Genomic DNA, 21,095 nt, shown 5'->3' with positions numbered 1-21,095 from the left:
CACTTCACTAGATAAAATTTCAGCTGTTAGTTTAAATCCAGTCACTCACACTTCTCTTAAGCTCTGCAGTTCTTCGCAGCCAAACCTCATCTTTTTAAACTTGAATAATTTTATGTCTCCAACGGATTTGTTATTTTATTATTCATCCCTCATGAATAAGTCAAACAGTCCAAGCCCCAGCACAGGTGTCTGACAACTCCACTGAGAAAAACAACCTTCATTCTCCCTCCCTTCTTTTAGGCACTTTTTATCCAGGTAGGAACATTTTCTTTAATTTTTTTTAAGTACCATTGGTGAGACCGCCTTTGAAAGCCTTCTGGAAATCCACATGGGCCACTGTTCACATGCTTATTGAGCCCGTTAAGGAAGAACTGTGGGAACAGCATCTCTTTATAAAAGCCATGATGACTTTTCCCCAGTAATTAGATGTGACCGCATGCCAATTGATTTTTTTCTTTATTATAGCTTCTACTAATTTGTTCAGCAAAACCATCAAGCTCCCTGGTCTGAAACCCCCCAAGAGCCTTTTCTTAAATTGAGTCTGTCTTTAAGAGCTGTTTTAAGCAAAGGTTTCTATGGCACAATTAGTCAGATCTTCCACCCTTCAGTTATTTTTGACCTCTGGGTAGGAGCCGTGTGGCTTTAGACACTCTTTCCTTCCTCCAAGGTTGATCCTACTGCTGTTTTGACCAGAGACAGTCCTTTTATGAACTTCCCATAAAGAAAGTTTCTGCTGTGGAAATCTCCCAGGCTTTCATTACATGAATACCAGTGAAAGAGACCTCTTCATTTTTTTACCCTCCACCAGGTTTTCTTTCTTTTCTGAGTGGTCTTTCCTTACATACTCTAGCCTTTCAGCCTTCAACAGGCTGAACAGCACAGTTCTGAACTGGCAGCAAACATCGCTGAGAGCAGAAAATAGATTGGGGTTTTGAGGGGATTTTTTCTCATGGGTGGATGGAAACACAGAAGAAAGAGTCTGCTGTGGTGTTGGTATGGAAGCTGAGCTGATAGTCTCAGACTTGCCATAACAGATACAGTGACCAAGACACATGAGAAAGGAGATGTATGCAGACACAGTCATTGCAAAGATAAAGTTGTGGGTGTGGAGAGTTTCTCCAGTGAGCTTTGGAGGTCCTGCTTTGACTGTCCCTCTCTAAAAAGGAAAGCTAGGGGTAGGTAAAGCAGGCTGGCAGCAGGGAGACTGATTATCCTTGCTGGTTAATGTCTGAGAGTCAAAAGGCATGTTCCTTGTGGCTGCCTCTAAAAAAACCCCAAGTACTCATTGCTCTGCACAAAAGCTGCCAAGAGATCTCAAACCACCAGCTGTGTAAGGAGGCAGTGGTACCACAGCTGAATAACCCCCTCCTCACAACAAGATGCTCTCTTTAAATCCTGAAGATACTTTCTCTTTGGTGACTGACCTTATGTGTCCCAGGAGGTGGAGGAAGTATTTTTTTCCCTCTTATTTGAGCCCCTGAATACCATCAACTTCCAAGACTTGCAAAATTAGTGGGATTTTGATTTTTTCTTTTTTGGGGTGAGAAGCCCTAAATGTACTTTAGGTCTAGGACAGGCAGGCATGCCCTGAGATGGGATGTGTGCCTGGCATCTTGCTGCATGGTCCTGAGAATCCTCTCTCTCCTGTCTCACTAGGAGTCACAGCCTCCAAGCACTACAAAAATGATGAAGAATCTGAGTATGGGGCTGAAAAATGAGGTGGAAAAAGAGAGCTGGAAAAATACTTATGAGGATGCTGCAGGGTCAGTGTTTCTGTTAGTGGCTTGCCACTAAAACCATGGGGAGTTTTGGGGCTCCTGTGAGAATACAGAGAGCAAATGTGGCATCGGGGTGCAGAACTTAAAACACAAACTGCATGAGCTCGCTTGCTTATTCTGAAATCAAAGAGGAAACAACAAAAATGTGTCAAACCTCAGAAAACATACTGACTTTACTCTAGGAATTGGAGATAGATTTTTTTTTAATAAATGTGGGTGCTTTTTACCTGCTGTAGGTGATATTCAAGCCCCACTTTTCATCTGTTTTTCTACTCAAGAAATTAGATTTTTGTGAGGATTTGATTAGATTTTTGAAGACACTAAAATCTTACGATGGCTTGTTTTTAAAGAGAGAAACATGATATAAAAGCTGAGACCTTTGTATTTAACTCATGAGGTTTGATCACACTGCTATTGCCTCCTCCTTAGAGATGCTACCCCTCTTCACCTCCTGAGGGTCCCGTGGAAGAGGGCTCCTACGGTGGGCACCTTGGCAAGTAAGCTCTGCAGGCTGCCCGTGCTTTTAGTATCACAGGATCCCAAGGAAAGCCTCAGTCTGAGTAAATACAGAGATGTGCCTTGCACCCTTAGGTCCACGGGGCCACTGATGAGGGGCAGATGTGCCGCAGTGCCCTGCAGCACACGGGCAGCAGCGCACGGGGACCGCTGCCCAAGGTGCCAGACCATCCGGCTCTCCAGATGTTCCCGCCCGCCTTACCTCACTGCTGGAGAAGAGCCAAGTGTGGATGCCGGCTGGCTTGCTGCTCGGTGACTGCTCCTTCTGCAGAGGTCTCGATCCGGGCCCCAAACCCACAAAGCAGCTTGGATCGAAACAGAACCGGGCGGGCTCTTCATCCAAATCACAGCTGTCCCCTACCGCGCTGCGGCTGATTCTACATCTGGCATGCTGCAGTTTGTCTCTTCTCCTTTCTCACTTCCTGATGCACTTCTGCCTGGCTACAAAGCATGAACTTTGTTATCAAGGGCTGATAAGCTAAACCACATCCTACAACAGCAAATGCAATCATGAAAGAAGCAGTACCCAGGTGTCCTTGCAACGGAGGAGACCTGCCCTGGGTCATAGTGCCAAATATTTGCTTGTCTTGCTAACTCAGCCACCCCCAGGACTGACAGAGGGAAAATAAAACATCCCTCTCCCCAAAATATTGCTAAACAGGAGGTAGAAGTGAAATATGGGAAGTGAGAGCCAAGTTGATTTAATGGCTAGCCTGCACAAAGACTTGGAGTCCTGTCACTCCCATGGTCTAGGGGGCTTTGGGATTGAACTCCTGCCCGGGGGCCCAGCTGTGCATCACTGGCATGTGGCAGGATCCCAAAAAGAACCAGGCTCTAGAGAGGTGTCATTATCTGTGGCAAGCAAAGGCATGTCTGCCACGAACCTCAGTCCCTGGTGTTCAAGGCTACAGGAGGCAGAGTGCTATGAAAGTACAAGGGCTGATTTACCAGCACATCTGTGACCTGGCACTGCCACGTGTAGCTGGGAAGGGAGCTGCCCTTGTGCAGAGCCCATCTGGCACTCTGTTGCTTCGAGTCCTATTTCTGCTTTGCCAGTCTCAGCACACCTGGAAGAAGACACAAGTCATGGCAACACTCCTAATCCCACTGTCGTCCTGCCCCAAGAACAGCTGCCCTGGGAAGCTGCTGTGGGTTCCCTTTCTCTGCAGTCCTTGCCTGCTGGTGTTTGATTTTCTCACTCCCTGCCTCCCTTGTTCTGCTGTTACCGACTCCTCATTCAGGGAATGACACACCAAGGGATATATATGTTCCTGCTGCTCATAAATCCTTGGAGGGCACAATAGCACCCGAACCACTGAGCTCACCCTGCTTCTTTTCAGTGCCTCTCTTTTTTAACCAGACCCCTTTTCTCACTTGCTAGTTGCTGGGATCTTTGTTCTCATGGCTTTTTGTGTCTCTTCAGTTCCCATCAAGGTGTTGTTACTGATAAAAGCCTGCAGATATGCCACAGGGGGTGTCCTTTGCCTAAGGAGTGTCTGACACATTCTCTGGGAACTCCCCCCTCCCCTGCAGCCCTCACCCCTCACACACATGAGCACACACCTGGCTGAGCCCGGCAGTCCTGGCTTTTCCATGTGTGAGAAGACAAGGACACAATGGCACCCAGCCCAGCCCATGAGCCCCACAGCATCCTCACCCAGCCAAGTTCACTCACCTCCCTGGATCTCGGAGCCTCAGCCCACGAACTCTGTGTCCCCTCAGCCGGGTGGGCTCACACATCTGCCCCTCGCTGTCTCTTGGAGGCTCAGCTCGTGGGGCAGAGCAGCTCAACCCCCGGCGTTTCCTCACCGCTGTCTGAGCGAGCAGCAGGTAAGACCAGATTACTGGGGTGTGTGTTGGAGGCTACACCCTGATGCTGCAAATCCCAACATGCCTGCCACCCTGCAGTGCTGGCTCCAGAAAGTAGGAGCAAGGAACCCAGCAGGAGGAAGGATGCAGGCAGCTGGGAAGGCAAGGAAAGAGGTGAAATGCACGCTACAAGAGAGAGGCTGCTCAGGTCTGAAAGGATGACTGATAAACCACAATGCTCTTGACTTCTTTGTGCAGCAAAATGTGGGAGAGGAGAGCAAAGGGGTGAATCCCATTATGGAAGCTTCACTTTCTGAATGATTCAGACAGGAAAAGCAGAAACCTGTGTCTGCAGAGGAGTTTTACCTTCCAAGGCGGTGGGAACAGCTGGCACTTCCCAGGTTGGCTGGGGAAATGGCAGTCTTTTGTCCCGGGACATTTCAGCTCCCTGGTCACACAGCTCACATTTTCCTGGGCTCCCAGGGGCTCTTAGGAAAGGGGTGCCCAGTGAGAAGGGTGCCAGCCACCCTGTTGTGCCTCCTAGGAGAAGGGCAAGGGCTGATCATGGGGAAGCAGAGACCTTGGGAAGAAAATGAGGGAGGTGAAGGGAGACTTGCCAGGGAAAGAGTTAAGAGAGGCAGGGAGCAGCTGGGCTGTGTCTGTTTGCTGCAGCTATGTGGGCTGCAGGGTAGAAAAGAACACTCTCCAGCCTGGAGGAGGCAGATGAGGGAGTGTCTTCAAGAACAGTGGATGTGGATGAGGGAGGCAGCAGGTCTTCCCCTCTCTGCTCCCATGAGCTGTCACTGCAGGGAAACGCTCTGTGTCCCCAAAAGGTCTGGTGACAAAGCAGTGACGAGCTGGTGGGTCTGGCAACAGCCGCTTGGTGCTTCTGGTTCTTCTTCTGTGGAAGGCTCCGTCTGAGCGGGTCTTGGGCTGCCTCCTGCTGAGGAAGTGACTGGACTGTGGAGGTAGGCAACCACACCATCTCCTGACATGGGTGTGACACAGATGCTGTCCCCATCCGTGTGAGCTCCCTGTGATGGATGCCCACCCCAGAGCCCTAGCTCAGAGTTCTCCCACCATGCTGCCCAAGCTGTGGCACTGGTGTGGATGACCTCGCAGGGCCAACCCAGCAGGGTTCTGCAGGCTGCAGGGTCTCTGATGCTGGCAGGCACACCTGGGCAGCCCACGGTCACTGCCCAGGGCTGGAGCTACTCCTACTTTGCAGTGCTGGGCTGGAGCTGATGTGAAAGCCGCTGTTGGGCAGAGGCTGTGGAAAGCCACAGAAGGGGATTCAGGCAGCTGCAGTGCTGGAGTTGTAGGTGGTGAAGTTTTGTCAGGGACAGGATGGAGCTGGTGTGGCTGCATCTGATGCTGATCCACGTGCAGCACGTCACTGCAGTGACCTGGCTGTAAGTATGCTTTGTGCTTGTATTGTCTGGTTTGGTAAGCCACCTAGGGAGGTGCTGTCTCCTAGAAAATAGGGTGAGAACAGGGTGGAAGAAGGAATCTGGGCAACCAAAAAGCAGAAGAGGCATCTCTGGGAGCATGGAGGGAGAGGGATGGCAAGGCTGAAGAGATGCAGACCAGAATGGGCAGCAAGAATGTCCAATTCACAGACAACGTGGCCACAGCCCCTTTCCCTGCCCCATTTCTGCTCTAAGATATGGCTAGAGAGGGTTAGTCCTGCAGACATGAGGCTCTGGCTCTAGCCCATCTGCAACAGAACCTCTGCCCTGCTCCACAGGTCCCTGGCCAAGCAGACTTCCCTGCAGGCAGTCCTCCGGGACCCCAGGGGCTGTGATGGCCTGAGGGGGTTGGAGGAAGAGCAGGTCTGTGTTTGCCAGTGGCAGTGGAAGCCATGGAGGTGACGAAGTGAGGTGTGGAGCTGGCTGTCCTCGAGTGCCAGCTCCAGTTTCACTCTCGCCGCTGGAACTGCTCCACCCTGCAGGGGCTGCAGGTCTTCGGCAAGGCCACCATCCAAGGTCAGCGAGGGCAGGCTTGGCATGGTGTCCCTCCAGTATGCCCACTGTCCCCTTGACACATCAGCCTTTCCTGGGCTGGTGTGCAAGGGCTGCACTGGACCCATCCCCAGAGTGGCCAGTGCCTTCTTCCACGTGCTAACATGTCAGTGCAGGGCAAACTGAACTGAATGCTCTCACACACACTAGCATTCTGGAGAAACTTCTTCCTGTTTGGCCACATTTGGCTTTTTGGTCCCATTGGACCATCCTGGGTGCCAGCTCTGCAGACTGGTAAATTTCTCCCTGACCCTGCCACCCACCCTGCCACAGAGCCATGGCACTTACTGACTCCCAGCCTTGGGAACAGCTGCACTGTGTGAATATCCTGACATATATTTCTCCCGAGCAGTCTCCATCTGAATGCATCCTTCCTGCATGCAGTGACAGCCTCTTTTCCCACACTCTGCCCCATACGTGCCTTTGTCCTCCGCAGACTGGTGCCACTTCTTGTCCCGCTGCAGGCACACGGGAGTCTGCTTTCATCCACGCCATCTCGGCTGCCGGCATTGCTTTTGCTGTGAGCCCTGCCTGCAGCCGGGGGGAGCTGCACGAGTGTGGCTGCAACCGCAAGGTCCGAGGAGTCAGCCCTGAAGGTGAAGGAAGAAGCTGGGAGTAAATGGCAGAGGGGAAGGTCCATGGGGGAGACAGGCTGGAAAAGGAGACGCTTTCATTCTCCACAGGTCTTTGGGAGATCCTCTCAGGGCTTCTCTTTCCTTGTCACAAGGCTGCTTTCCCTCTGCAGGTTTCCAGTGGTCAGGCTGCTCTAATAACCTGTTTTATGGGATTGCCTTCTCTCAGGCCTTCACGGACAGCCCTGAGAGGAGCTGCAGTGTCTCCTCCAGCTGAGCGCTCATGAGCCTGTCCAGCAATGAGGCTGGAAGGAAGGAAAGGGCATGAATAGAGGCTGGGAGTGAGCCTGGCTGCAGGGCTTCTCCCTGGCCCAGCAGAACTCAGTCCAGCCCCTACACCCCAACAGGCACCTCAGGGCAGCCAGGGGCTCCCACAGCAGTCTGCATCCTGCTGTCTTTCCTAGCCCAGCACTGTGCTGATTATCCTGAGGCAGCTCCTGCCTGTGTGGAGGGTGTGCTGTCTCCTTTTCCACACAGATCCCAGCTATGATTCAGGAAATAATTGACTGTGTTCTGCTCTGAAGGGCTTCCCTGCCCCTCCAGCCTTGCTTCAATAAAGACAGACATCTGCAGGGCCGCAGTCAGATCTGGTCCCTTGAGCATCCTCCACTCTGGCCAGATCTGTTCCCCTCCCCGCAGCCCTGCAGGTCAGAACAGCTCCCCATCCTCTCTCTGCATCAGGGATTTATCTTGCAGACCCAAACCATCTTGTTTCCCACAGAGTGGATCTCCTTCAGTTCATACTGTGCTGGATTAAAAAGACACTTTTGCCCTTTCCCTTCCCCTTTCCGCCCCTGATCTCCAGCCCCATGGGCGGTGTTGGGGGAACAGCAGCACAGGGGAGGTGCTGGGAAGGTGTCCCTGGTCAGGCTGGCAGCTGCCTCCTGCTCCGCAGGCTCTCCTGGCCCACATGAAGGCGGAGTGCAAGTGCCATGGCGTGTCGGGCTCCTGCGAGGTGTGAGCCCGCTGGAAGCTCGTGCCTCCCCTCCCCACACGGGCAACGTCCTCAAGGAAAAGTCTGAGGGGACAACAGAGGTTTTCCCGAAGCGGGTCGGTTCCCGGCAGCTCCTGATGCCCAGCTCTCACTTCAAGCCCTACACGGCCTGGTCTACCTGCGGGCCAGCCCGGCCTTCTGCGAGCGGGACCCTCGGCACGGCCCCTCCGGCCCCTCCGGCACCTCCGGCCGGCAGCGCAAGCGGCCATGGCCGGCCAGGGCCGGCAGCGAGCCGCTGTGCTGCGGCCATAGATCAGGGCAGGGCAGCAGGGCAGCAGGGCAGGGCTGCCCGGGCCCGGGGGAGTGCTGCAGCTGCAGGCTCCAATGGTGCTGCTCCCTCAAGTGCAGGCGGTGCCGGCACCTCGTGGAGCTGCACAGGTGCCGCCGAGGGACGGCAGAGCCGCCGCAGGGCAGATGCCCGGGTGCCAGCAGCTCTCCCCGCAGCAGCCTCCCGCCTGCCGCCGTGGGCTGCTGTGGTTTGAATTATTTTTCCGGGTGGAGGGTTGGAGGACACAGGCCAAATAAACCACTAAGCTTGAGGAAAAAACCCAGCCGCAGTGGAAAGCAAAGTGCACACAAAAGCTTCTTGCTCACATGCTGTGTTTGGGATCGGGAGAGTCCCTGTCTCTGGTCCCTCTAGCCTCTGGACATGCAAGAAATGCCTTTTCCAGTGCCCAGCTGCTCCTTTGGCTGGAGAAATGTTTCCAAGAGGAGTTCCAGCAGCTGCCACAATGAGGCTCCCTCATTCAGTCTGATCTCAGCACCAGGGAATGTTATGGAACAAGCTATCCTAAGTACAATCGCACAGCACTACCAGGGAATCTGTCCTAGCCTGGATGGGTTCATAAAAGGCAGGTCCTGCTTGACCAACCTGGTCTTTTATCACCAGGTGACCCGCCTAGGGATGAGGGAAAGTTATGCGCATGTCATCTTCTACCTGGACTTCAGTAAAGCCTTTGACACCAGTTCCCACAGCGTTCTCCTGGAGAAGCTGGCAGCCCACGGCCTGAGCAGGTGCATTCTTTGGTGTCCAGTTCTGGGCTCTTCACTTCCAGAAAGACACTGAGGTGTTGGAGTGTGTCCAGAGAAGGGCAGCAAAGCCTGTGAAGGGTCTGGAGAGGCAAAAGGAGATGGGGTTGTTCAGCCTGGAGAAAAGGAGGCTCAGGGGGAGCCCTGATCACTCTCTATAACTCCCTCAAAGGAGGCTGCAGCCATGTGGGAACTGGTCTCTTCTCTCAGGCAACCAGCGACAGGACAAGAGGAAATGGCTTCAAGCTGCGCCAGGGGAGGTTCAGGCAGGTATTAGGAAAAAAGTTTCTTCACTGAAAGGGTGGTCAGGCATTGGAACACGTTCCCCAGGAAAGTGGTGGAATCACCACCCCAGAAGTGTTCAGAAAACAAGTGGCGCTTTGCAATATGGTTTAGAGGGCATGGTGGTATTTGGTCAAAGGCCTTGACTATCTTGAAGGTCTTTACAAACTTTAATAATTTTTTGATTGCTTCCTGGAGAGGCTGTGGAACCTGTCTTGCCACAGCTGCACCTCCTTGCGTCCCTCCCTCGCACTCAGCACCCGGTAGGTCTTGTTACGCCTGCATTTCACGCGAAACACCTGCAAGGAGAGCCTGGCTTCGTGGGGTGGTACCGCTGCCCATCCTTCCCCAAGGAAAGAGACCTCCATGGTGGATAGCACCTGGAGGCTGGGATGACGGGAGCACCAGGGGAAGAGGGGAGGACGAGCTGAACTGACAGCTGAACTGTGTGTTTGCTAGGATACAGGCCAGTCCTCTGTCCTGCTCTGGTGATTTGGGGTTTTGCTACTGCTTAGCAGATGGGGGAGATCCTGCCCTTCAGGGATATACAGGGATATCATCCCTCATGTTGTCTGTGCAAATCTCACCCAGCAATGACTCCCCACCTCCCCCAAACACACCTAATTCTGTCCTCCTAGAAGGAAAAGCAGTGGGCCAGTGAGTCCAGCAGGGGCTCGGGGCTGGCTGTGGAGGGGCCAGCCATGGAAGAGCAGGCTGTGCAAAAGGCAGCGTAGCTGCTTCTCACCCTCTCGTTGTAGATACTCTTCAGGAGGCACTGGTAACTCTTGAACATGCAGTAGTTGGGATGCTGAACCCCGCTCGAGTCACAGATCTGGTGACAAGAGAATGAAGGTCAGAGAAAAAAGAGGAGAAGAAGGGATGGGACATCCACTGATAGTCACCCACCTTTCCCGAGCCATCCACCTCTGGGAAGATGTCATACTCTGCCTTTAGCCAGAAGGTCACAGCAGGGTCCTTACAGCCATAGATGGCCATCCGGCTGCACCAGTACTCCATCCTCATCCCTCTCAAAAAGTCCACGTTGTAGTCCTCCGGGGTCTGTGAGGACCTGGACTGCAAAGGGGTGGGATAAAGTGAGCCGTGCTTCTTCCTCCTCTCCCCCAACTCCCAGTCCAGGCTCCTCCTGCAAGGGCAGCAGGACACAGAGCTCACTGGGTACCTTGCCCTCTAAGTGCCTGTGCTGGGCTGAGATCTCGGGGTTCATGTAGGTGACGAAGTCGTCCGAGTCGCAGTGGACGCGGTTCAGGGTCTCGATGTTCTGGCACTGCTCCCTCTTCAGCGAGCAGAACGCGCAGTCGGGGCACAGGTCCACGTGGTGCCGCCCGAGGTTGTCACACACCTGGGGTGGATCCAGCGGGGAGTCAGGGGGGAACAGGAGACTCAGAACCTCCCCAAAGAGGAGGCTGGGGAGTTCCCATGTTCCTGGCTTGGAGCCTGCCTCCCTGGTCACCCAGGTCAGCTTCTCTCGGGAGGTGGGCTGCACACAGTGGGGGCCAAAGGTGGACACTGGTGTCTTTACCGAGTCTCCGAACCCAAGGACTCTTTTTTCCATCTCCTTCCAGGCCATGGTGAGCATCGATGAGAGGCAATTTCCCTCCAGCACTGCGTAGCACAGGACCAGCACTGCCTCATCGTTCTGCAGGGCCAGAAGGCTGACAGAGAAAGGGAAGGAGGGAATTATCTCTTTCCTTGCACAAACTGAAGAGATGCATCTTTAGCTAATGCCAAAACAAAGTAAAAAAAAATCCCTTCCCAAAGAAACCTTGGGCTCTTGGCTAAACTGCATAGAGGAATGGGGCTCTCTGCAGGGTCTGCACAGGCCTGTGTGACACAGAGGCTGCAGGGGGGCTGCTGTGCATTTGGGGGCATGTGAGAGGGACTGGATGAGGAGCACAGCTCCAAGAGCTTTCCCAGGGCCCCTGCAGCAGCTGCTACCTAATTTCATCCATCTGAGTGCATCTGGAGGAGATGTTTGTTAGGTGTCTGCTGAGTCTTGAACGTCGCACAGCCCCGTTTGGGTCTGGAGGATGTCACATATTAAACCTCTCTCCCAAGTATTTGACAGAAACAGAGAAAAACTTGTTAACCATGAACTTACTGTTTGTCCAAACTGACATGGGTAGCTAAAAGTGGAAAATTTAAGGACAATGGGATGAAAGCAATGAGAATATTTGTCATCTCTTAGGAACAATGGAATTTGTAAACATGGTACAGAACTGTTAGCAGACAGGGATGGTTGGTTTCAATCATCACCAATGATGCAGAAGAGGTAAACATGCTCATTAGATATTTGCCTCTTGTGTCTGGAAACAAAGCCAGTGATAAATAAACAAACTTTGATCTGCCAAGAAGAGCAGCAGCTGCGTATGTTAAAATGCTCTTAAAATCCATGCACAGGCTAACATGTATGGACGAGTTTTCCTGAGAATATCTGAAACTTCTTGGAGACCTTCAGATTAGCATTAAAAAAAAAAAAAATTAAGAAGAGGTGGAGAACCTGAAGGAAGGTCATGAAGATGAGATTTCCTAAGGCCTGGAAAACTTTCACCTAGAGGTAGAAGCTAGGAAACATCACTCAGCTGAGCAAAGACACCAGTGGGTTCCCTGCCCAGGAGGGCTTCAGCTGGAAAGCTCTCCTTGTGAGCAGGTGAAAGAGTAATGACTTTTGGTGACTGGAATTTGGGGCATGATCCATTCAAACCAGAAGCAAACTACATCTTCCTGACACCACGGGTGTTTAGCATGGGAGCAGCTGATGGGTGCTTCCCCTACAGCTCAGGGACTTCAAAAAGATATCCCAAACTTCTGTTAGGAGAGGAGTCTGGGGCTCAACCACATAGCACTGTTGTCTTCTCTGGGGCTCACCAGACATGACTTCATGTCCTGTGCTGAGCAGGAAGGTGAGGGCAATTCCTAGACCTGAATGTTAAAAGTTATGAGCTTCACAGAAAACTCAGTTGTTGTGCCACACTGCATAATTCTACCAAGAAATTCTGCTGTGCTCTCTGTCACATCCTTTTCCTGCTCTATCTCTGCTCTCCATCTCTGCTGTGAGGTTTTCTGGCCTCACAGTTGCAAATTTATGAGCTGATTTACCACCTCTGTGTGAGTATAACAGCACTGCTGCTGGCTCTCTCCACTCCTTGACACGCTGCTGAGCTGTTTGTGGATGCACGGAGGTTTCACCATGCTTCAGGGAAAGGGATGGGTCTATCTAAAGCAAGTTCCTAATGCAAATCCCTCCCCAGATTAGTACCTCTGCCTGTTATTGTCCTAACCACTGCCCTGGAAAAAGCCTAACGGGTACTGTGAGGCAAAGATCCAAAGGAAATGTGGAAAAAAACCAAACCAGGATTAAGAAGAATCTGTGGGCCGAGATCAGTAGTTGATCCAAGGCAAAAGAGAAAACTTCAGGCACCAGCTTATCATACTTCATCATCTCAGGATGTGGAAGGACACACAGAGCCTGCTTCAGTGGTATCTCTGAAGAGTGCTGGGGAGCAGCATCCGCCTCTCCCGCCACGTAATGACAAGGATTTGGGCCATTAGCTTTCGGCTGCTGAGCCTTCCTGATACTGGCTGGCTGAGGTGCAGGGAGCACCTGAGGCGAGCAGAAAAGAAGATAAGGAGCAAACAGCAGCTTTCCAGCACCTGGTAAATTCTGATTTAGGGGGGTTGCTGCAGGAAACTAAAACCAGTTATGAAAAAGCCACTCTTAACAGCTTCAGAAAGAGGAAGAAAAGATCTTTGACTGCATTCCAGGACTGGTTATGGGTGATGATAATTCAAAAAGAGGTTTTTTTTTTCTCGGGATGGTATTTTTAATGAAGGGTCTGGCCTTAAAATGAAAGCCTCTGGGGTTGAAGTAGATAAGCACCAAAGGACTGTTTGGAGGGGTAAAGGAGGAGGAGGAGGAGGGGGAGTCACCAGGAGTGTGTGTATCTCTCACTGCACATAAGTATCTCAAGAGTGGGTGTCAAGAGGATAGTTCCAGACTCTTTACAGTGGTTCCTGGCCACAGGATGAGGAGCAGTGGCCATAAACTAAAACACAAAGAGTTCCACCTCAACATCAGGAAGAACTTCTTTACATTGAGGGTGGCAGAGCAGTGGAACAGGCTGTCCAGGGAGGTGATGGAGTCTCCCTCTCCAGACAATCAAAACCCATCTGGACAGGTTCCTGTGTCACCTGCTCCAGGTGACCCTTCCTTGGCAGGGATTGGACAGAATGATCTCCAACCCTAACAGTTCTGGGGTTCTGAGAGGGCTCAGAGCAGCCTTGCTGGGGAAGCTGGGCTCACGTGAACCACATGTGAATAGCAACAGAATAAGATCTGGATCCAGGACAGCTGTGGTGCTGAAAGGGGTGCAGGGGCTGTAGCTGACAAATGACACAACAGTGGGAAGCTCTGGGAAAAAGAGCATGTGCAATTCTTCCTGCAAACAGAAAAGCAGAGAAGGGAGGCTGATGTCTTTCCACATATCCAAATGCTGAATCCCATCACTGGGTAGTGTGCCCAGAGCTGGAACATGGACGTCTTTTGAAGGGACACTGAAAATTGCTGCAGAAAATCAGAGTTGCATGGGCTTTACAAAGTAAGGGGTACAGAGCTCTCTTTAGCTTATTGCAAGAATGAATCATGGTTTAGAGTTAACTCTGAGGAAAGGATATACTGGGAAATAAGGCAGAAAGCACAATAAGGACTAAAAATAGCAAATAGGTGCAACAATTTTCATTTCCCCCTCCCGCCCAATGATTCACTGCTACCAGCAAGACCACAGGAAAGTGCTGCAGATTCTTCTTGTGTTACTACCCCTGCCCTGTCTCTCTGTAAAGATCACAGCTGGCCTCATCAGGCGCTATGAAAACTGGAATAGCTGCCAGAGCAGCTGCCACAAGCCACAGAGGATGAATAAGGATAGATGTCCTGCTGGGCATAAGACCCTAGGGAAGACTTGCAGCTCTGGGATCTGTGTCCATCACAGCCATGCCCACCTTGTGTTAAACCAGATGCTTAATGGCACCTGTGCACAACGACCGGTCCCACCCAGCACTGCTCTTCTTGCTGGAATGGAAGTGCCTCCAGGCATTTTGCCCCTTTTTTAGGTCATGCTTTGAAGTCCCTCTGAGAGGAGGCGGGATGTGGCGAGCTGCAAAGCCGACAGGCGCGGTCTATCTCGCCTTTTCATCCTTCAGTGGGGGCTTAAGCTTTGCTTAGCATGATTGATGAGGCTCAGCTGCCAGTTACAGACACACAGTCAGCATTAGTGTCTTTGAGAAACTCTGCAGCAGAGCAGCGAGTGTCATCTGCCATCACAGCAGTCCCCCAGTAATCCCAACAGAACTCAGTCACAGCAAGGCTCAGTTTCAGAGGCAGGGGGAACGAAATCCTCAATGAAACACCATTTTGCCTGAGAGCACATACACCAGCAAAACTTTTGCCAGGCTGTGAAAGCCTCCTACGATATTAGGAAGGAGGATGACATATGTTAGAGGCTTGCAAGAAGACAGTTATGGCTTTACAACATGAGGCAGTTCATCTTTACATGCAGAAGTGAATCTCTGGCTGCGCTGTGGCAGTGGTGTGCAGCATGCTCAAGAGAAACCACAGATGTGCAATGAGGCACAAAATCTGTGTGCTTACAGGAACATCACCAGTCTGCAAGAGTGCGAAACCAAAATGACTTCTCCATGAAAACCACATCTAGACACATTTTTTTTCCTCTTGGTAAGCAAAATAATATTTGCATGTCAGTCAAAGCAAATGGTCCTCAGCCATAAGGTACCAAAGGATCAAAAAGTGACTTTGAGTGAAAGCATAATATCCTTTTGCAGGTTTTTTTCTCTGTCACCAGCCCCAGGTACCTGAGGACAGAAGCAAACAGATCCTGGCAGACCAGCTGAGAAAAGCTGAACATGCTCCATGAGCTCCTAACGCATCCATAGGCCAGAGGAGCTGGGGAGGGTGTGTGACAGGGCTGCAGCAAGCTGGCCTGGTGCAGGGCCCTGTGCTGCACTGCCGTGATGCTGCCTCCAAAACCAGAATGGGGAACCAGAAGCATGCTAGGAAGAGCTGTGCACACATCCAGAGTGCACAGAGGTGCACATGCTCAAGGAGAAGCGTGGCCCTGCACAGCTTTGGGCTCCTGGCTGTTTCCTAGCCCAGGGCTGCTGTAGCTCCCCTTGGGTGAGGACAGAGCACTCCTGGGAGGATTCCTCAGGTCAGGCTGCTTTAAGAAACATCTGCTTTGCCTTGCACACCGGGAGGCAAGGAGCACAGCAAGACACATCCCAAGGACCTGTGTTTGCAAGGACACTGTTTCTGCACATCACCCAGACTCCTGGGACACGTGTTTGGAGGAAGACGAGTGCAGAGGTGATTGCACAGTGCAGATGGCCACAGTGTGGGGAAACACAGCACAAAGCCTTGCCTGCAGCTCAGGCCCAGACTGAACTCACTTTGCTCAGGATACAAGGACAGTGCCATTTTCAGGCACTAACAGTGCTGGATCACCCACTCCCTGCTCACTTTGTGCTGGAACGCGAGGTGCCTGGGGGCTCCCTAGGAACATTCCTGATCTGGATGGGACAGCTTGCTCCAGAACACTTGCCCACACTCACTAGCTGCTCCGAGCAGGGACATGGATGCCCTGGGGCTGCTGTGCAGGAGGACAGTCCTGCACGGGTGGTGTGTGGTACCCAGAAAGAGCAGACTTCCCCTCACCTGCCTCGGGGGGGAGTTTCCTGCTCTGATGTGCCTCCTGGGACCGGGCTGGTGAAGTTCCAAGAGGGGGCCTTGGTGTCCAAGGATGCATCCAAGGAGAGGGCTGAATGGATCAGCTGCCAGATGCTTTTTCTCAGGTTTTGTTCGTCAGGGGATTCTGTCCGGGAAGGTGAGGTGGCAGCCCAGAGATTTGTTGGGTGCATAGTCCTGCTCTTCTGCCAGGGCGTGGGCGCCTTTGCCGTGGCTGTGGGGTGCTTCGTCGGCCACGGTTTCTGAGCTAACAGTGCAGGAGAGAACTTGAGAAGGTCTGCCACGCTGTCCTGCAGCAGGGCATCAGCAGCTGACAGAACAGCCTGCTCCTGGGTGCTGACACAGAGGGATGGAGCGGCCGAAGGCGGCTTTTGGAGGCCAGACAGAAAGCTGCAGGGGTGCAGGGCAGCTACAGGAGACCAGCAGGTGAGACGGGGTGCCAGCACAGCTCGGTGCAGCCGTACCTTGTGTGACAGGGGAGGCTCTGCCCTGTACCGCGGGTTTCGCGGTGCTGGATGGCTCCACTGGGGAAGGGCTTGCTAGAGACTCGCTCAAACATGGGATTCGCTGCGTGGAGGGGAGAGGGACAAACACAACTCTCACTGTGTTATCTTCCCTTCTTCTTCAGCCTTCCATTTCCCAGGGGATACTCCCCCCAGCCGTCCCACAGCCCACTCCTTACCTTGATGAAGAACTGCTGTTTGAGGCAGCGGTACTGGGCGAACTGGCAGAAGGTCTGGAACAGCACCACCTCTGGAAATTCAGAGCAGACTGGCCCTAGAGACAGAGATGTGGGATGGAGGCAGGCCTGCGTGCACCAAGAGATGGGGACCCTCTCAGGTGACAGCTTGTGGATGCAGGGAAACTCCAAGCTGTGTGCCCCAAGGTGGAGATCACAGCCTTGGGCTGTTAGAGCTCCCAATTCCAGGCACCACATCCCATTTCCCTCCAGCCCCCTGAGGGTCTCACTGTGTCCTTCTGCCCTTTTTCACAGTTATCTTCCCTATGACAGACACAAATTTCCTGTTTCCAGGATCTGATGCCTCTGTTATTAGTCCTTCTGGGTTTGAAAAAGATAAAAAAGGCAAGTAATGATATAATAGGTTAAAAAGATGACCAGACCGGCCTGGGAACACCAGAGAATCAGAGAACGGTTTGGTTTGGAAAGGTCCTTATAGATCATCAAGTTCCAAGTCCCCTGCCATGGGCAGGGACCCCTTCCACAGGACCAGGTTGTTCAAAGACCCATCCAGCCTGGTCTTGTTGGGTCAGGGATGGGGCTGCGACAGCTTCTCCAGGCAGATGGCTCCAGAGGAGACAAATTCTTCAGGGCATTATAAATTGACATTGATTCCAGCCTTGCAAGGGATGGAGGAGGTTCCATAGGGCCAGGATGCTGCTGGCAAAGCCTGTACCTGTACACACATAAACTGCAGTCTTGACCAGCACTGCCAGCACACTGACTCCAGAGCTGCAGTTCCTGCAGCGATTGCAGGAAAGCCAAGGGCGTGCAGGAGAGCAGAAAACCCTGAAGAACTGGGTGATCTTGTGCTCCCTCTGCTCTAGGCCCAGCCAGCCCTGTGAGAACAGGGGGAGTGCTGGCTGAGAGGGAGGGCACTAGCAGTGAAATTGCACTGCTCTCCTGATGTTGCTCATGCACCACCCTTTAGCCTGTGCTCATTTCTTGTGATGAGCAAACACCTGCACCATCAAAAGCAGAATTTCAGACACACACCAGGATCCCAGCCCAGAAAAACACCCAGCTTGTAGGGAAAACTCCAGAACCCCACCCCATCCCTTGTTTAAAGCACAAGGTATTGTAGGGAGCACTCCAGATCCTCACACTGTGCTTTGTTTAGAGCACAAGGTGACTGCCTTCCTCAGCACTACACCTGAATGGGCACAGTCAAGGCTCATGGATATCTGGGTGTAGATACTGCCACAGCACTGCCACAGCTCTGTGAGGACAGCAGAGGCTAAACATCAGAGGGCACACACTCTGCCATATCTGTTCCACCTCTCAGCCTGGCTGAAACATGCCAAAATAGCCCCCAAACTGGAAAAAAGGTAACACAAAGGGGAATAAATTCTGCTGGATAGGCGTGTTAGGATGAGGGATGGGAGAAAAGAAGGTAAAGAGGGCAACCTGCAAAACTGTCCCATCTTCTGGCATTTCCAGATGCTTCTGTTCTTGAGAACTGAGTCTCTGAAGGCAGCAGCAGTGGGAGTGTGACTGGACATGATAAAGAGCAGTGCTGGGGAATTGGGCACCACAAGGACAGGAGCCAGGCACAGACCCTGAGTGCACAAAGCACCAGGGCACAGTGGATTGCAGGTGCCCAAAAGTAAGTGAGGAGCACAGGACCCATCCCTGGGTCTGGTGATGTGGGGTGGGACTCGTTCCCCCAACACAGCTGCAGAAACCAGCAAGAAATAGTTGCCCTCAAGCTGCAGTCCAAATAAGCACAGTTGGCTGATCATTCAGCTCATTGACGTTCATATCTAAATATAAAGACATATTTTTTTTATGAGAAAATTGCTCCTATTTTTTTTTCCTCTGAAGAAAAATACAACAGAAGTAGTCCCAAGTTTTTCAGCTGCACAGATATAATTATACCACTTAAATTCTCTGATGCAGGGGTGCAGGGAAAATATGACTGCAGAGATCTGAAGGGTGCTGTTGCTATGGTGCTTTCTGAACTGGGATGTTTCTTGGCTCCTGAAATGTTAAACACTTAAAAAGGCAGCTTATCATCTCAAGTTTTCTTAAAGACCTACGAGAGCCCATGAGCCAAGATTCTGCATTAACCCTCAGATGAAGTTGGAAGGAGCTGCAAGAGATGAGGAGCTACGCTGAGTTTGAGAAAACTGCGGCCACTTTTTCCTCCTGCCACCCCACCAACAGATATGGGGAGAAAGGAAGGGCCACCGAAGTGGCTGTGGCTTTTTTGGCTTTACATGACCTGGAAAGAGAGGCTGGGACAGCTGTGCTTGCTCAGCTGGGTGAAGAGGAGGAGTCACAGCAGCCCACAAGGGCTTGAAGGAAACCTACGACGGGACAAACCCTTTTTGGTGGTGCCACACAACACACGGAGCGGGGGAAAAACCATGCAAATTCCTGCTTAGGAGGCTAGAGCTGGCCTTTGGGAAAAGGTTTTTTTTCTCCAGGAAAATGGTGCAGCAGTGAAAGTGACACTCAGAGAGGTCACAAAAGCTGGTGTGCTCTAGTTCTGCCAATGTCTGCTCCAAGCTGCTTTTTTTAGAGCCCAAACCAACCCATCCCATTCCCACAGTCTTGTGGCATTTTGGGCCAGAGAAACAGCCACGCTAGGTCTGCGTGCTCCTGTGAGCCCGGGGGTGGGCGACGGCCTTACCTTCGGGGATTTCCCCGTGGTTCTCGTCCTGGTCCAGGCGCAGGATGCTGGGGCTGAGGCAGCCGTAGGCCTGGCGCAGCAGGCAGAACATGTTGGCCTGCCAGGGCGGGTGCAGCCTGGCGAAGAACTGCTCGTACTCCCTGTCCGACAGAGTGCTGCCCGGCACGGGCGCCACCGGCGCTGCCACTGCCGCCCGCGGCAAGGCCAGCACTGTGCCTGCGGGACAAACAACCTGGGATGGGATGGCATGGGATAGGATGGGATGGGATGAGATGGCATGGCATGGCATGGCATGGCATGGGCTGTCCTTGACAGGCGGCTGGAGGTGAAGGAGCGGCTGGCAGGTTGGCCTGCTCCTGTCTGCTGGCACAGCGTGCTGGGACAAACCCTTCAGCTGCTGGCCCTGCGGGCAGGGTGCTGGGTTAACCAGGAGCCCCAGGAGAAAGGGGTCATAGAGAATAAAAAGGAAGGGAAAAAACCAAAAAAACCTTTAAAAGGCAGATTTTATTGTGAGCTTGGTTTGGACTGGGGGGAAGTGTTTTGATTTTGGTTTTGTTGTTTCCTTTTTATGTGTGTGTGTATGTGTGTGTTTTTGTGGAGGGAGGCTGAGTTTTTTGGTGGGTTTTTTTTTGTTTGTTTAGGGTTTTTTTGTGGGTTTTTTTTTTGGGGGGGAGGGGTGGTGGCGTTGATGTGCTTTTTTTATTTTTCCCCTCAAAAGCCCCAGCCTGCAGAGGCACCCACAACGGTGGAGGCTCCCCTGCTCCCTACAGCACCATGCTATGGGCACATCCCTGTCCAGGGGGACTCCCTCCATCTCCTCCCTCCCCTCTTTGCTTCCGGCTGGGCCTCCTTTCCTGCTGCCTCCGCACCACCCTCTGTCCCCACCCTAAGTCCCCGCAGGAGCCTCCAGCTGCCCGGGGCGGGCAGAGCTGGGGCTGACACGGCCTGTGGGCCAGCCGGGATGGTCTTGTGGGCGACGGGGCCGGGCAGCAGCAGCAGGAGGGCTCCAGCCGCAGGCTCTGAGGCGGCCGGCAATGGCAGTCACTTACTCAGCAGCCAGAGGAGCCACTTGGTGTGTGCCACTCGCTTCGGCATCGTGGAGCTGCTCGGTGGCCAGGCGGGAGTCACTCACACCGCGCAGGGCAGACGCAGGAAGTCCGAGCGCTCGGGTTCTGCCCTTGGCAACGGTGGAACCATTCCCGGGCCGCGGCACCGCGATCGGAACCGGACCGCGGGGCCGCGCCGGGGCTGGGGCTGCCTGCCCGCCAGGGGACACGCCGGGCCCACGGGGACAAGGAGGAGCGGGAGCCAGGCTGGGAGCGTCTCCCTCTGCTTGGGGGCACGGTAGTGGCTGGGAACGACCCACGACAGCGTTTGAGGCCTGGCCAGGATAACCTGAGGCTGAGGGTACCCCAAAAATGGTACCTGTGGGGTACCTTAAACCCCACATTGTTTTATGCGGGGGAAAGCGGCAACATCTGTTCCATCCGCAGGGGTCTGAGAAGCACCCCGTGCCTTCCCAGGAGTGTCCCAGCTTGCTTCAGGGCGTGGTGGGAATCTGGCTTGGTCTCTCCCACTTGCTGAACTCCCGGGGAGTCAAGGGAGCACCAGCTGCTCTCCCTCTGCTTCTGCCCTGAGCGCCTCTGTGTGCACAGTAAAGGCTTCCCAGGAAAAGCAGGAAGATTGCTGCCGGCAGAAAGGGTTCGGGGACCACCAGCGCAGAGCCCTAAGGACTGGCTGTGAGGCAGACCCACAGCCATGCCCGTTCCTTAGTGCCGGGACACCCGAGGTGCAGGCACGGACACCGCGGCCCCCCAGGGCTGGGCACCTTGCGGTGCCGCGGGGAGAGAGACACGGCCGCAGCCAGCACGGCTGAGCAGCTGGC

General features: G+C 53.1%; 1 protein-coding gene and 1 pseudogene across 1 annotated transcript; one reads left to right on the top strand and one right to left on the bottom strand.

The window, feature by feature from the left end:
- The first annotated feature begins 5,450 nt into the window (after window positions 1-5,450).
- LOC121339193 lies at window positions 5,451-8,816 on the top strand (annotated as a pseudogene).
- Window positions 8,817-9,231: 415 nt separating this feature from the next.
- On the bottom strand, window positions 9,232-20,305 carry LOC121339192 (acrosin binding protein). The gene is made up of 9 exons (XM_041410794.1): window positions 20,260-20,305; window positions 19,211-19,426; window positions 16,519-16,613; window positions 15,807-16,204; window positions 10,602-10,734; window positions 10,242-10,421; window positions 9,968-10,135; window positions 9,807-9,893; window positions 9,232-9,360 (listed from the first exon to the last, which is right to left on the bottom strand). Exons 1-9 carry the CDS (start codon window positions 20,303-20,305, stop codon window positions 9,232-9,234), a joined length of 1,452 nt encoding a protein of 483 aa, XP_041266728.1.
- Between the last annotated feature and the right edge of the window lie 790 nt (window positions 20,306-21,095).

This window comes from Onychostruthus taczanowskii, unplaced genomic scaffold (genome assembly GCF_017590055.1).
Source record: "Onychostruthus taczanowskii isolate IOZ18803 unplaced genomic scaffold, ASM1759005v1 scaffold34, whole genome shotgun sequence".
NCBI lineage: Eukaryota > Metazoa > Chordata > Aves > Passeriformes > Passeridae > Onychostruthus > Onychostruthus taczanowskii.
Note: the sequence above shows the minus strand (reverse complement) of the source record. Positions and strands in the feature narration are given on the sequence as shown.

Bases quoted from the DNA above. Each gene is read 5' to 3' on its own strand.
- LOC121339192 (XM_041410794.1), bottom strand. From the start codon at position 20,305: ATGCCGAAGCGAGTGGCACACACCAAGTGGCTCCTCTGGCTGCTGA. The intron at 16,205-16,518 runs GTAAGGAGTGGG...GGCCTCCAAAAG, and splicing joins AACAGCAGTTCTTCATCAAG to CCGCCTTCGGCCGCTCCATC. The intron at 9,361-9,806 runs GTGAGAAGCAGC...CTCTCCTTGCAG, and splicing joins AGAGTATCTACAACGAGAGG to GTGTTTCGCGTGAAATGCAG.